The sequence below is a fragment of the Aspergillus homomorphus genome, assembly GCF_003184865.1.
Source record: "Aspergillus homomorphus CBS 101889 unplaced genomic scaffold BO97scaffold_39, whole genome shotgun sequence".
In the NCBI taxonomy this organism is placed as follows: Eukaryota; Fungi; Ascomycota; class Eurotiomycetes; order Eurotiales; family Aspergillaceae; genus Aspergillus; species Aspergillus homomorphus.
The window spans coordinates 85,916-100,285 of record NW_020291925.1 but is presented as its reverse complement, the minus strand read 5'-3'; the positions used below and the strand labels follow the sequence as shown (position 1 = coordinate 100,285).

The following is a 14,370-nucleotide window of genomic DNA, read 5'->3' as shown; positions in this document are numbered from 1 at the left end:
TCACTGGATAGTGCCCATCGCGGCCGGTGTGTCCTTTGACTTGAGCATGGTTATAGTCTTTGTCCCAATATTTAACTACCTGATCAACATATTTACAATTTTTGCTGCATCGATGCTGGCAGCCAACTCCCTCATACAGCCTATCTTTAGGACTGTGTTCCCCTTGTTCATTAAGTAAATACTCCAAGATTTGTGCTTTTATTAGACTTCTTCGATTCCAGCCTTCCTCACTCTGTTATTCCACCGCGCAGCCGACACCGAGGCTTCTATAGAGCACATACTAAAGAAGGCTGCCGAGGCTCAGTCGCAGGAAGCTGTCAAAGCCTGTAGGGGGCAAGATCATTGTGGAAAAGCTGGGTGCAGCTAAACCACCGACTCAAAAGTGGAGGCTGTACTGGAGAAAGACTATTGCCAATACTGCATGCATCGACGTCTCTATGCCAACTTGTTCAATGTAGAATATTTCACCCCCCTCCTTCCCTTTTCATGTGTATCGTAATGTGACGTGTGTGCAGGTCAGCATATACATGCGTACGGCAAACTGGGAAAGCTGCAGGATGAGAGCGGGCTTCCCGGAGTACGGAGTTGACCTTCACTAATTTGTAGGATCTGCCGTATCTGAAAACCTGCTGGTAAGTATCTTTCTTCCTTCCAGCACTCACACTTCCCAGCCATTAGACACAGAGACTGATCGTTCATATCGTCCAACGGGCAGACCACCGTAGGCTACGCACATTACGCCGCTACCGATCGCGCCACAACTTCAAGCATCTTCATGCATTCGAACCAGAGCGTTGGCTTCTTGCGTCTGAGAAGATCGAATTCGTGCCCGGTTTCAAAGCGGCTTTTCAGCTTTTTTCTGTTGGAGTGAGAACTGCTTGAGAAACGCGTCTGTACACCTTTTCATCCTCACTTCGATCACTAGATGGGGGAAGAAAACGGTTGGCGCCGACCACAGGTTTGCTCATCATCAAACCCGGTTGGTTATCGCTTCTGTCATCTGGCACTTTGATATCGCGCTCGTCGATGAAGAGGATGACTGGATGGATCAGAGAAACTTCAAGATCTGGGAGAAGAAGCCCCTTCTTGCTTGGATTACTCCGATTGCGCGCTGACTACTAGTATCGTTTATCGATATGAGATGAATACGGGTCCTTTAGTACAGGCCAGACATTTATATAGAAGAATGGACACTGGCTTTAGTGATTGATCTTTGTGTTTCATTAGCTTCGTCCTCTTAGAGATTATCTAATTCCCTCTCATACTTGTCTCTGATGTACATTCATCAGTCGACGATGTTCGGAAGAGGCGGGCTATTGATCATAATCGCGAGATACTTTCAAGTTGCTTCAAAACGCCCTGACCGTCCCAGAACTTGAAGCCCTGGGAGCGAACGATATATATATCGCCCTGAGAGTCCATCTCAACAAAAAGTCGAGAACTATCTTCAAGTTGTTCTATAAAGTCGAACACCGACCCATTGAATGATGTCTTTAACATTTACCATTATACAAGCCACCGATCACCGACAAGGTAACTCCATTGACATTCACATTCACATTGCCTGAACTCAATTGATTATTGCCGTCCCGAGACGGGTGGCGCCCAGGAATGTCAGAACAACGCGATAGCGACGTAGCTACAACATTGCAAGATACTACAATACAAATTGGTCAGGAGAGAGAGTATAAATTCCTTAGTCTTAGGTGAACTCCTTCTATCGAAGATCCTTTCTAATGAAGAGCAGCCACCACAAAGAATCCAGTGATGAGTAAAAAATCTCGGCATTTCTTCCGGGCCAAGAAAAGCATAGCGAAACAAACAGAACAAACCGCTTTGACTCAACCACAGATTTCTCTTCGATTTCTGCCTCTCGTTTATATTTCCTCTCTTCTAGCACCAATCGAGGTCTGTGTTTGGGATCATCTTAGGATCCTTATCATGAGCGGTGCTGCACAGCAGAGTTCCGCTCCGGTCGAGATGGATTTGGGGTCGCCTGCGGCTCGACCTGTCACTGGAAAGGTGCAGGGCTCGGGCGGTCCGGACAATATCGAGCAAGTATTGAGTCACGAAGGCCGGCAGGAACAAGATGCCTCGCAGTCGGAGCTTCAGAGGCTCGATTTGGAAGAGGATGCGCCGGTGGCCCGGAGCAACTGGAAGATCTTTGCGACCATGATTGCTCTTTCGGTATGTTATCTTATTATTTGGCGGCAAATGCGAGCTGCTGTCAATTCATTCCCCGCGGGAAAGAAGACCCCAAACTGATAAGCCCTTACTTACTGATACGCGCATTATCAAGCTGGCTCTTTTCATTTCAGCCCTAGACCAGACCATCGTGGCTACGGCAACCCCCACCATCTCGTCGGAGCTGCACTCTGCGTCGGGATATGTCTGGATCGGAGGTGCCTATCTCCTTGCCAATGCGGCGAGTTCGAATATCTGGGCCAACCTCTCTGATATCTGGGGTCGGAAGCTCGTTTTACTCACCGCCGTGGCTTTGTTCTTTGGCGCCTCCATTATCTGTGCAACTGCTGTCGATATGCCCATGTTGATCGCAGGCCGTGGTCTACAAGGTATTGCTGGCGGTGGGCTCATTCAGCTGATCACCATCACCATTTCTGACTTGTTTAGTGTTCGGTATGGACTGATACATACTTACCCGCGTCACAACAGTAGAATGTGTGCTAACCTCCGAAACAGGCTTCGCAGCCTTTTCATGGGTCTTATCGAGTTCATCTGGGCTATTGCTGGGGCCATGGGCCCTCTTGTCGGTGGTGCTTTCACCCAATCCGTCTCCTGGAGATGGATTTTCTGGATCAATCTTCCAGTCTGCGGAACGGCTTTTGTGCTTCTATTCTTCTTCTTGGACATCCACAACCCGAGAACCCCAGTCCTGGCTGGCATCAAGGCAGTGGATTGGTGGGGAAGCTTCTCCATGCTCGCGCTCATCATCCTGCTTCTTCTTGGGCTCGACTTTGGCGGAGCCACTTTCCCCTGGGACTCTCCCAAGGTGATTTGTCTCATCGTGTTTGGCTCCTTGATGTCGGTCGCTTTCATCTACAGTGAAAAGCGCCTGGCCAAGTATCCGCTTATGCCGCTTGGTGTTTTCCATAACAGATCCAACGTCGCCTGCTTCTTGGTCGCGTTCACCCACGGTTTTGTAAGTCCACCCCGAACGCTGCCACTTTTTCGCAGCCCAACCGCAGACTTGTTAGTTGGATTCTAACACTTACGTGACCAGGCCTTCCTCGGATCAGAGTACTACCTCCCGACCTACTTCCAATCCGCAAAGGAAGCATCTCCCTTCCGGTCAGGGCTCATGATCCTCCCCTTCGTGCTCACCGAAGCCGCTCTGAGCCTATTTGCCGGGCTTTTCATTCACGCCACGGGCCGCTACCTGGAGATCGTTTGGGCGGGAACGACCCTGGTGGTCCTCGGTCTCGGTCTCTTCATCGACCTCGACACATCCGCCTCGCTGGGTAAGATCATCGCCTATCAGATCGTGGCCGGGATGGGATGCGGCCTGCTCTTCTTCCCGCCCCTCCTTGCTCTCCAAAGCAACGTCACACAGCGCGACACCGCGAGCGCGACCGCGACATTCGGGTTCATCCGCAACGTGGCGATGGCTATGTCGGTGGTGCTGGGCGGCGTCGTGTTTCAGAACAGTATGGAGATGCGGCAGGGTGACCTCCGCGCCGCGGGTCTGTCGTCAGCGTTCCTGGATGAGTTCTCCGGGTCGGAGGCGGCGTCCAATGTGGTGGTTATCCCGAGTGTGCAGGATGTGGATCAGCGCCATGCGGTTGCGAACGCCTATGCGTGGAGTCTGCGCAACATGTGGATTCTGTATGCATGTGTGGCGGCTGTTGGTTTTGTGGCTAGCATGTTCATCACCCGGCAGCATCTGAGCAAGGAACATGTGGAGACCAAGACAGGTCTGAAGGAGAAGGAGTCGACCAGCTCTTAGGGGACATCTAAAACGGCTGTACATAAAAGTTGCTTTCATTCTGTGATTGGGAACATAGCCTGCATTTGTATGGGAATTGGGAATAGACATCATCCAGTTCAGTCGCAGCAGCTTAGACGAAATCCAGCCATCAACAATATTTCCTGGTCTAAGCTCTCAGCGTGTGGTGAGAACGACATCGAGCCATCGGAAGCCCAAAAGTAATAGCAGGGCATCTCACCGCGGGTCGCAGCCGGAAGAACTTCGATAGTAGGGGCGCATTAAGTATAAGCTTCGTGCCGGAGACTGCCGACGGCGGCGCTGAGACACGCCCGCAACGCCACACAGCCACAAAATCGCATCCTCCGGAAGCCAGCATGACAACCAGACCTGGGCTCAAACAATCACTCATCGCAAATCACTAGTCCGGGCGTGATCGAGGTTCGCTGTCACAGGAGAAGTCTTGACACCCATTTTCTTTTCTACAGCAGATACAGTCCCTAAATCAAACAGCCGGAGACGTTGGGCATGTGGGCTACACCATAGAAAGCATAGGGAGACTCTCTTGGGGGCTAATATGCCTGGAGACCATTCGGTGATGGCGTGTCACCCTTGTGATTATGGTGAGTCGCACGCCAACTGGCCATTCCGTCTACTCCGTTATGATTCAACGCAGGTGAACGTCTCCTGGATCGAAAGATTAGTGAACAAGCGATGTGTTGTTTCATCCTTGATCCTGACGGCGTTGAGGTACCTGAAACCATAGTTTGCCTGCATTCCTACGTTCACCCGAGAATAGAATCATGATTACTCGACGCTGTTTGTGCTGCCAAGGCACTTGGCTAACTGCTGTAACGTTAGTGATTGTTAGTGATTACAGGACGAGAATGTTATGATGCTCAATGTTGGTGTAAGAATTCTTGGGTCTAACTCGAACACTGCTAGGATTGATCTGTTTGTCACAATATGCTGTTGGATGCCTTGTTGCGTCTGGATTGTGATCGGACACGAAGACGAGTAGTTTGGCCTCGAAGCAACACTCTAATAGTTGGAGAATGTCAGTCAAAGATCTGGTCTCGCAGCGCATAGTAAGGGTCCAAGCCGAGATTCGTTGGCTCACTTCTATCAATCTGCTAGTCCGATCTTAGATTTTTTTACGGCAGGAACAATGAACGGACAAACCGCATTCTCTGGTGAGAGGACCGTGAGACTGATGGCGGCAGTGCAATGGTCCTGAAAGGAAATGAAGGATGGGCCAAGTTGGGGGCGAAGGAGAGAGTCGAAGTTGGCTGCGAGTCAGGAAGTAAGCGTCGCTCGTGGGGGCGGCGAGCAGAGCTTCGTTCCTCCCCCCACTCGCTTCCAACTCACCTTACTTCTCCACGCAATGAGCTTTCTCTTTCAGCCCCCAAGTACTGCCGACTCGAGTTCCATACATCCTGGACGGCAATACCGTAGTCGAGGGGCGACTATGTCTCGACAATATCTCAGGGTCTTGGAAGTGTTGGTTTGTCTGGAATTGTGGGCGAGACATGGCCACACAAGATACAATGGAGCAAGATAAAAGATAAAAGGGCTCCAGGTAACCCAGATCACCCAGATCAGGTCAAACCCAAACGCTCTTTTCCAGCCGCACGCAACCGGCTCAATCATGCTCAGAAAATCTTTGTTGCTGGCCCTGTGGGCCAGCGGAGTTGTCACCGGAGCCCTGGCGGCCGATTCAAATGCCAACTTTGTCGAGTCTTATGACCCTGTTGCGACTGTGGTAGGTGTTTCCTCACCTGGCGGAGTCTCTGAGCACTTCAACTTCCACAGGAACGCTGTCAGACACGGTACGGCCCATATCCTGCAGCGCAGGAAGCACAAGTCTAGCGGCAGCGGCAGCGGCAGTGGTAGTGGCATCTGGGGACATCATATTGGCAAACACACTACCACCAAGGCACAAGAGAAGACGACTACCAAGAAGGAGGAACCTACATCCACGAAGTCGTCGACCACACATACGGCTACCACCCATACTACCACAGAGGAGAAGCATACCACGACCTCCTCTAGCTCGAAGACAACTGTCTCTACTACAACTTCGACTTCATCGACGACTACAGTGGCCTCAACCACTAGCAAAACAGCATCTACTAAGTCCCCTGAGGCCGAGCATTCTAATACTGCGGTCCCTACGAAGCCAACCTCCACAACCACTACCCTAACAGCGCAGCACTCCTCTACTACTACTAAGGGGACAACCTCCGAATCAGTCACCAAATCCGCTGAAGCAGAACACGCATCTACAAGCAAGACTCACACAACGACCAAGTCTGCCACTGGTTCTGCAGAGTTGGACCATGCCTCGTCAACCAAAGCGGAGACAACCTCTAAATCCACCACAATTCCTGTCGAAGCAGTGCACTCTTCCACGACCACTATAGATACTACCTCAAGGTCAGTGACACGCTCAGTAGAGGCAGAGCATGCATCTTCTGCCGCAGGGATACACACGTCTATTCCTAACGTCACGACTACCTCGTATCATGCTGGCCACTCGGTCACAGAAACCAGTACGCATACTATCCATACATCTGGCGCAGAGCACTCGGCAGAGGCCAGCAGCGCACATGCTATCCATACATCTGGGGCAGAGCACTCGATCACTACGAGCAGTGCACATGCTATTCATACCCCTGACGCAGAGCACTCGGCTAGCGCAAGTGTTCATGCGGTAACAGCCACCACTGAGGAGCCTAGCTCTGCTACCTCGACCGAGCCTAATTCCGACGACTCGGGCAGTTCGAACAATAGTGGCTCTTCTTGGTCTGAGTAAGTGCATCCCACCCGAAGTCAATATTGCCGTGCTAACATAGTATTAGCACTGTTGACAGTGTTGGGAACACTATCGATAGCTTCGGGAATGTTATTGACAGCGCTGGTAATATCATCTCATCCGTCCAGAATGGAGGCGATGGGAGTTACAGCGACGATGGTGATTACAGTGATGACTATGACGACTCGACCGGTGATGATTCGACTAGCTATGATGACTCGACTGGTGACGACTCGACTAGCTCTGATGATACCACCTCTGATGATTCCACCAGCTCGAATGATTCGACCACTGACGATTCAACCACATCGGACGATTCGACTGGCGCTGATGACTCGACCACCTCTGACGACACCACCGACGATGGCTCAGACGAATACAACGACGACGAAGCCACCGGCGACGACGAAAGCTACCTATACAGCTCATCCGCCCTGTTTCACGGCAGTTCCACCTCGGCCGCCATCCCCTCGTCCACCCCAGCCACCTGGAGCTCCCGTCCAACTTGGCCTCTTCCTTCCTCAACCTTCGCCATCGTGGCTTCGCCGACTCCAGAGATTACTCCGGAAGCGACAGTATATGTCTAAGCCGCAGCGCATGCAGGACATACACCATAAAATGGTGTATAGTCATCACTCTTTCAAGTTTCTATTCTTTTACCTGTATAAACCTTTCTTTGATTTCCACTTGTGCCGGGTGTCTCTTTTTATTCCCCTGTCACATATCTTCTTTCGCTTCTGTCTCTCGTTCATTCCAATTGTGCTCTGATTTGTTTAATCTACCAGGACAATCAATCCTTACGAAGGCCTAAGTACTTGGCTATGCTATGATCGTCTTCTCTGAGATGATTGATCAGAGTTTCCCAGAATGTTTCGTTTGGCTGCCGTAGCATCCAGACCACAGTAGCTTTCACTTGAAACAGAATATGGCCACATGTATCCAGGAACGGGACGCTAAGGATCAACCTTCGTTGTCTCCTTAAAGTCGGAAAAGATGGATTCAGAATGAGACTGCATTAAGCTCGATAAAGCAAGATAAGACAACGCTAGCATTTCAATAAATGACCGTCAGAACAAAGTCTCACTTTCCGTTACTACGCGCATTTCGCCCTTCATTTGCTTTGATTATGATCTAGTCCAGGAACACCAACCGCCCGTTCTGGTTCGAGATCCTCTCATCCAAGCGAATGAAGCTCCTCTTCCACCCGGCATTGCCATCCCCGAGATCCGCCACCAGCACGCGACCCCCATCCTCCAGATGCACATTACTAGCCGAGGCCGCGAAGTTGCCGTGGCGGGCCCACTTTAACTCGCCCCAGGAGTTGGTCAGCACGTCGTTCAACGGGATCGAGGACCGATGCTGGTGGCCGTTGACATCGCCGCAGTACGCCACGAGCTCGTGATACCCCTCAAGCCGGATGTCGCGAGAGGAGCCGGAGAAATTCCCGCGGTAGGTGCCGCCACCGCAGTGCTTCCCGTGGTGCTTGCGGTGGTGGTGGTCGTCGTCAGACGAGGAGGAAGAAGACGACGAGCTCGAGTGGCGGTTGTGGCGATTGGCGCGGCGCTGCATCTTGCGCTCTTCCTTCTCGCGGCGCTGCTGCTCCTTCATGGCCTCATGCTCGCGGCGCTGCTGCTCCTTCATGGCCTCATGCTGTCGGCGGAGGGCTTCTTTCTCTTCTTCCTCCTTCTTCTTGCGGTGTTTTTTGACGGCGTCTTCGGCGACGGAGCCCGTGAGCGCCCCGCCGATCGCGCCCAGGAAGCCGTGGTTGACCTTGTGGCCTGCGAAGGCGCCCGCTGCACCGCCGGTGACGGCGCCTAGGAAGCCGCGGTCTTGGTCGTCTGTGGCGCCTGGCGGAAGATTGGGGTTGGAGGTGTAGGGTGGGGGTTGTTGGGGTCCTCCCGGTAGCTGGTTGTAGGGGGCGTTGGATTGGTTGTCGGCCGTCGTGGGTGGGTACGGAGAGTATGGGCGGTCGTTGCCGTAGGATTGGTTACCTCCCTCTTGCTGGGGATAAGGGTATGATGGGTTGGGAGGCCCTCCGTGGTGAGGGTATGGGGGTTGCTGCTGCTGCTGCTGTCCGTAGGCCTGCTGCTGGGAGTACCCATCGCCGCCTAGGGAGGGGGAGGGAGAGGGTCCACCAGCAAACGACGGATGAGCAGGCATCGTTTGGTAGGGACTGTGAGTCCGGGTGGGATCCGGTGAGGGAGCATAGTAATTCTGGCTGGGGTTCGAGTTGGGACGGTAGTAATTCTCGTAGTTGGGCTGAGATGGTGGGTAGGGACTGTAGGCGCCAGTGCGAGGAGTGTCCGGGCCTGGTGTCGATGAAGACCAGGGACCAGGAGTGTGTGTTTCCTCCCGCTTGGGCTGCTGAGACCCGCCGAAGTATTCTTGTGCTGACATCAGGGTGGTTTGCTTGGATATGGATTTGAGCTGGTTGGATGGAGGTTCTGTTCTCCTTAAAGGTAGAGAGACCGGAGATGCAGGAGGGAGTTGAAAGTAGAAAGGAGGGGGTGAGAGAGAGAAGTGCGAAGTGTTAGGCTAATATATACCTAAGCACTTGCTTGTACGTACAAAAGTGTGTCGATTTACTGTCAGCCGTGGCTGTGCTGGGCAATCACCAGCTATTTTGCTACCTAATTAACTGCGGAATTGTTTGGTTCCTGCCTGTTCAGGCGCCTGGTAAGCATAAGGCTGAGTTGGAATGAGGGGCACTGCCACCCTGCCACACTTCGGCGGGGAACTTCCTGTGGCTGAGTCGGAGTTTTCACCCGTGTTTGGCTGCAGCAAACCTGCACTCAAGCCATTTCCTATCAATCCATCCAATTTTTGAGTTCCTGGCCAGACATTGTGGATATTTGCTCTCCACTGCAATTTCCGGGCCCAGGGAACCCCTGGATCAGCTCAAACATGCGCCGGGAATTGAGCGGATCTACTCGGATGGCAGGATGCAATTGCTGTGGTGATGCCAGGACTGAGCTATACCCTCATGTCGAGATAAGCTACGATGAGAAAACAGCACTACAGCCTCGTGCTATATCAATGGGATTAGTATTATAGATATTTGAGATTCAAATCACTTCACCAGGTCTGTCAATTGACCGCAAACGATCTCTGCTATCGGCCTATTCCGACGGCGACCCCACTGCTGATAAGAACGGCGACTGCCGATATCAGCTACTCCGCCATACTACTTATACACGATCTCTCTTTCCCATTCCACCACCACCACGAATATCATCATCAGTATTCTCAATCACTATCATAATGCCTCCACCAACTCTCTCATCCCCCACTCCGCACCTCACCCTCACCCCAGAACCCCTCACCCCAGCGGCCTTCTCCCCCTTCGGCACAGCAATCACCTCACAACTCCCCCGCACCACCACGACGCCCCCACCACCCTCAACCCTCCAAGCGCTGCACCCGATCCCCGTCCTCGCGAACCAGAACTCCGCCCTGAAGTTCAGTCCGATCTCCCCCCTCGATGACAACTACGCAGCCTGTCCCAGCGGCCGCGCCTCCGCCGCCCGCATGACCATGTTCTCCTGCTTCCCGCGCACCCTGCGCGCCTCCCCCCGCAGCAGCCACAGAGCCGTCTTCGACGTCCGCATCCTCGAGCGCCACCCCTTCACCACCCAGACCTTCTCCCCGCTCGATCTGTCAAGCCAACAGACTACCGGCGCGCAGAACGTTCCGGAACCCTACTATCTGGTGATTGTGGCGCCCTCGCTAAAGGGCTCGACGGCGCGAGCCACCACCGCCGCAGGGGAGGTCGTCTTCGTCGCGGACCCGCCGGATTTGAGTCGCGTGAAAGCGTTTGTTGCCCGCGGCGGCCAGGCTGTTACGTACGGCCCGGGCACGTGGCATGCGCCTATGGTCGTCGTCGGGGATAGGCGCGTGGACTTTTTGGTCGTGCAGTTTGTCAATGGGGTTGACTCTGAGGATTGTCAGGAGGTTGTGTTTGGGGAGGGTCTTGCGGTTGAGGTGGATCGGCGGGTCGATGGGTGCGGGGATGGGGAGAGTAAGGGCGTGAAGGCGAGGCTTTAGAGGAAGATTTACGCGGGGGTGGGTTGCGGTTATGATGGAATATGTGGGAAAAAGTATTGTACATAGCTATTGAACCGAAATAATCTGGGGGTGGTGGGGTTGTGGATGGGTGGATGCTAGTTAGTGTACATATTATGCCAATGCGCGCGCTTCGCAGCATGGCTTTGGTGAGATGAGTGGCTGCTTTGATGATGTGCATCACGCAGGGGCCATCGTCTGGCTGGATTCATCTGAGCTCGTATTACGCTGTTGTTGACGCACACGTCGGGCTAATTCGATGGTCTCTGAGGGCAGTCCAGCGAGCTGGGCGACCTTCAATGCGTGCGAGTCGCGGTTCACGCCCTTGCGCAGCCGGTGCACGAACGAAAACCCGCCGTTGGCCGTCTCCTTGACGTCGGTGCAATACCGGCCTAGCGACTCAAAGTCCTGGGTCATGTCTGCAAGCGTGTGGAAGTGTGTTGCGAAGAGCGTCCGGCAGCGATTGTGATAGTGCAGATGGTGCAGGCACGCAAAGCTCACTGCGGTGCCGTCCTCCGGGGTCGTGCCTCGACCCACCTCGTCCATGATCACAAAGGACCGCGGCGTCGCCTGCTTCAAGATTGCCGCCGTCTCCAGCATCTCCACCATGAACGTTGACTGGTCTCGGAACAAGTCGTCGGCCGCGCCGATTCGGCTGAAGATCTTGTCGACAATGCCCATCTCCGCATAGTCTGCCGGGACGAAGGATCCCACTTGCGCGAGGATTGTGATCAGAGCGTTCTGGCGGAGAAAAGTGCTTTTGCCTGCCATGTTGGGCCCGGTCACCAGCCAGATGCGGTCCGGGTCGCCGAGGAAGCAGTCGTTGCTGACGAACCGCCGGCCCTGCTCTTCCAGCCCCAGCTTGACCGTGGGATGGCGACCTCCCACGATCTTGTGGCACGCGCCGTCGACCAGGATCGGACGGACCAGCCGCTGTTCCTGGGCCAGGGTCGCGAATGAGCATGCCACATCCAATTCGTCCATGACGGCCGCATTGCGTCGGATCTTGACCAGATTCAGGATGACCTCACGGCGCAAGTCTTCGAAAATCGCCTGTTCTTCCTGTCGGATCTGAAGCTTGATTTGGTCCATCTGCCCGCCCAGCTCGGTCCACGCTGGCAGGTAGAATGACCGGGTGGACTTCGTCATCGAGACATTTCGTGTCACTCCTAGGTCTTCCAAAGACTGCTGAGATATCCTCGCAGCTTTGACATGGCATATGTGACCCAGACCCGGACTCCATTTGAGAGAGAGGGCTGTCGAACCCACAGCGTCGCGAAGGCGCTGGGTGAGGTTGGCTTTCTCATTGTGCAATCGGTCTAATGCCTGATGGAGGTCGTGGAGAGCAAGGCTGGCGTCGCGCCGCATGATCCAGGTATCGGCGGCCGAAGCCTCATCTGTTGTCCCGCTCCCACCCCGTTCGCCGCTCTTTGTCCTCACTTTCTTCGGCAGTGTAGCCATTTCACCCGGTAGGCCTTCACTCAACGTCACTTCCTGTGCCAGCATTGCTGCTTCAGCGGCCGTGTCGTCCTCGATGCGTTGTTTCTGTAGCAGACCCTCTTCATCAATTGCAGCCAAGATCTTCTCAGCCAGGATAGTGGGCCCATTCATATACAGTCGATCGATTAAGTGCTTGAGGCTTTGCGCTGCCGGGGTATCTTTACATTTCCGTCTCTTGCTCATCAGCACCCGCCTGATCTCCTTCGAAGCTTCGATCGAACGGGATAGACATATCAGATCATCTGCGTCTCCCCTTCCGAGAGTGAATTTCTGAACCAGTCTCTGTGCATCATAACTGCGCTTTAGATACTCGATGACATTGGCGTGCAATGCTGAATCTTCAATGAAGATACACACAAGATCCAAACGCTCGTTGATCACAGACAGAGATGTTGAAGGCGAGGCTACATGAGAGTTAGCATACCAACAAAAGCGGAGCACAATCAGTTGAGACCATACTTAGGCGATCGCGGAGCAGACGGGCGCCGCTTTTAGTTGATGTCCTGCGCACCGCATGGAGCAGACTGCCCTTACCGAAGCCATCTCGAGCCGTTTCCAGTATCTCCAAGCCCCTCAAACTGTTGCGATCGATACTCATCGATTCGTCCAGATCCCGACGACGCGGCGGCTGAAGCTTCATATTTAGGCCCTGTAGCTGCACTCGGATATATTCGAGAAGGCTATAGCCAGCAGCCACTTCTTCATGGGTAAAGGATCCTGCAGATTTGGCGGATACCGGAGCTTCCAGTACAGAACCCCATTTGGACATGGGTTCGATCTTCGAGGGAAATTGGAAGAACGTCATTAGCCGTTGGTCGTGTCCGGTCAACAGCTCTAGCTCCTGTCTGACGCCGTCCCCCAGGGCTTGGTCCACCAGGATCTCGCGAGCGCCAATTCGGGCGATCGCCGACGGCAGCATCTGCGCCGTAGTCACTTGAGTGAAGAAGTCGCCTGTGGAGAGGTCTAGCCAGGACAAGCCTACATTCTGAGATGCGAAGGGCAGAACATGTTGCTTCGTTGAATCGTCATCCTGTTCTACCTGCTCTTTCACGGAGGAGACATCTATATAGATTGCCAATAGGAAGTTGTTCTCGGAAGTGTCCATAAATTTCTCATCGATCAAGGTCCCAGGTGTGATGATCCTGGCGACCTTCCGATCGAAGAGGAGGCCCCCCGTGCGAAGCTTGCCCTCGGCATCGTTGGCGAACTCTTCGCTGATCGCCACGTACTTGTTCAAGTCCTGAACAAGGATTTTGAGAAAACGATCTAGTTGGAAGAAGGGGAAGCCGGCCATGTAGACGGGCCCAGCGCTGGTCTTCTTGATGGCCAGTTTGATATTTAACAATGGAGCTAGCTCTTCGGCTTGTTCAAAATACAGCTAAACCAGCATCAGCAAGATATGCGCGAAGAGATTCTAAAGTTCTGGCCAAGTATCTACTTCGTACCTCGTAGAATCCGCCAACCCGTGTCAAGATCACACAGTTCCTAAACTTCTGCATGTTGTTCCGATGCCCCTGCACAACGACAGGGTATTGAGGGCCATCGTTGGCGCCATCATCGTAGGGTTCCAATTTCAACGCCCCCTGAGGTAGATCCTTCAACTTCACAACGGACTTGGATTTAGCATTTCTGTGCGGGACCTTTGAGGTGGGTGTCACCCTGGGAATGCATAGTATCGGCCTCCGCGCATGATGGCAGATGGTGCGGTGTATATGGCAGTGGTGCGGAGGAAAAGCAGTCCGACCAACACTGGAACGGAGCTGCGAGGAGATCAGAAAGGAGATCTGTGCTCCATGAAAGCGCATCGTCTCAACTCCGTTCGCGTCAACTTCTTCTTCGCGTGAAGAGCAGAATTGACCTACGCGTAAAGCTTCAACGAATCGGATATCGAAGCGGCGGCAGAAACCAGGGCGGATGATTGCTGCCTCAGGCTGCCAATCAACACCTTGTCGCAGGTCGCCAAACCTTCCCGCTTCGCCACTCAAATCTGCTGGGACGAGACCTTGCCGAACTTCGCAACGCCAACTCCCTTCACCTCCGCAAGAATCCC

At 53.5% G+C, this 14,370-nt stretch overlaps 5 protein-coding genes across 5 annotated transcripts; 3 read left to right on the top strand and 2 right to left on the bottom strand.

Annotated features, from left to right (window-relative positions):
- The first annotated feature begins 1,840 nt into the window (after nucleotides 1-1,840).
- On the top strand, nucleotides 1,841-4,066 carry BO97DRAFT_407796 (MDR family MFS transporter). The gene is made up of 4 exons (XM_025695710.1): nucleotides 1,841-2,187; nucleotides 2,300-2,637; nucleotides 2,701-3,160; nucleotides 3,242-4,066. The coding sequence occupies exons 1-4, from the start codon at nucleotides 1,942-1,944 to the stop codon at nucleotides 3,962-3,964; spliced, it is 1,767 nt and encodes a 588-aa protein (XP_025548418.1). The 5' UTR covers nucleotides 1,841-1,941; the 3' UTR covers nucleotides 3,965-4,066.
- Nucleotides 4,067-5,494: 1,428 nt separating this feature from the next.
- Nucleotides 5,495-7,345, top strand: BO97DRAFT_458416 (uncharacterized protein; the record flags this gene model as incomplete). Its single annotated transcript, XM_025699229.1, has 2 exons — nucleotides 5,495-6,754; nucleotides 6,817-7,345. The coding sequence occupies exons 1-2, from the start codon at nucleotides 5,592-5,594 to the stop codon at nucleotides 7,343-7,345; spliced, it is 1,692 nt and encodes a 563-aa protein (XP_025548417.1). The 5' UTR covers nucleotides 5,495-5,591.
- Nucleotides 7,346-7,730: 385 nt separating this feature from the next.
- BO97DRAFT_407795 (putative glutamine-serine-proline rich protein) lies at nucleotides 7,731-9,258 on the bottom strand. The gene has a single exon (XM_025695709.1). It carries the CDS (start codon nucleotides 9,153-9,155, stop codon nucleotides 7,890-7,892), a length of 1,266 nt encoding a protein of 421 aa, XP_025548416.1. The 5' UTR covers nucleotides 9,156-9,258; the 3' UTR covers nucleotides 7,731-7,889.
- Nucleotides 9,259-9,843: 585 nt separating this feature from the next.
- BO97DRAFT_170772 (ureidoglycolate hydrolase) lies at nucleotides 9,844-10,901 on the top strand. Its single transcript, XM_025690304.1, has one exon. The coding sequence runs from the start codon at nucleotides 10,020-10,022 to the stop codon at nucleotides 10,800-10,802; it is 783 nt and encodes a 260-aa protein (XP_025548415.1). The 5' UTR covers nucleotides 9,844-10,019; the 3' UTR covers nucleotides 10,803-10,901.
- A 20-nt stretch (nucleotides 10,902-10,921) lies between these two features.
- BO97DRAFT_396575 (mismatch repair ATPase MSH1) lies at nucleotides 10,922-14,128 on the bottom strand (the record flags this gene model as incomplete). Its single annotated transcript, XM_025694090.1, has 3 exons — nucleotides 10,922-12,724; nucleotides 12,780-13,698; nucleotides 13,766-14,128. 3 exons carry the CDS (start codon nucleotides 14,123-14,125, stop codon nucleotides 11,001-11,003), a joined length of 3,003 nt encoding a protein of 1,000 aa, XP_025548414.1. The 3' UTR covers nucleotides 10,922-11,000.
- Nucleotides 14,129-14,370: the final 242 nt, after the last annotated feature.

Excerpts from the sequence above, each read along its gene's own strand:
- BO97DRAFT_407796 (XM_025695710.1), top strand. The coding sequence starts at position 1,942 with ATGAGCGGTGCTGCACAGCAGAGTTCCGCTCCGGTCGAGATGGATTTG. Across the intron at positions 2,638-2,700 it reads TCTGACTTGTTTAGTGTTCG|GCTTCGCAGCCTTTTCATGG; the intron begins GTATGGACTGAT and ends CCTCCGAAACAG. Across the intron at positions 3,161-3,241 it reads TCGCGTTCACCCACGGTTTT|GCCTTCCTCGGATCAGAGTA; the intron begins GTAAGTCCACCC and ends TTACGTGACCAG.
- BO97DRAFT_407795 (XM_025695709.1), bottom strand. The coding sequence starts at position 9,155 with ATGTCAGCACAAGAATACTTCGGCGGGTCTCAGCAGCCCAAGCGGGAG.
- BO97DRAFT_170772 (XM_025690304.1), top strand. The coding sequence starts at position 10,020 with ATGCCTCCACCAACTCTCTCATCCCCCACTCCGCACCTCACCCTCACC.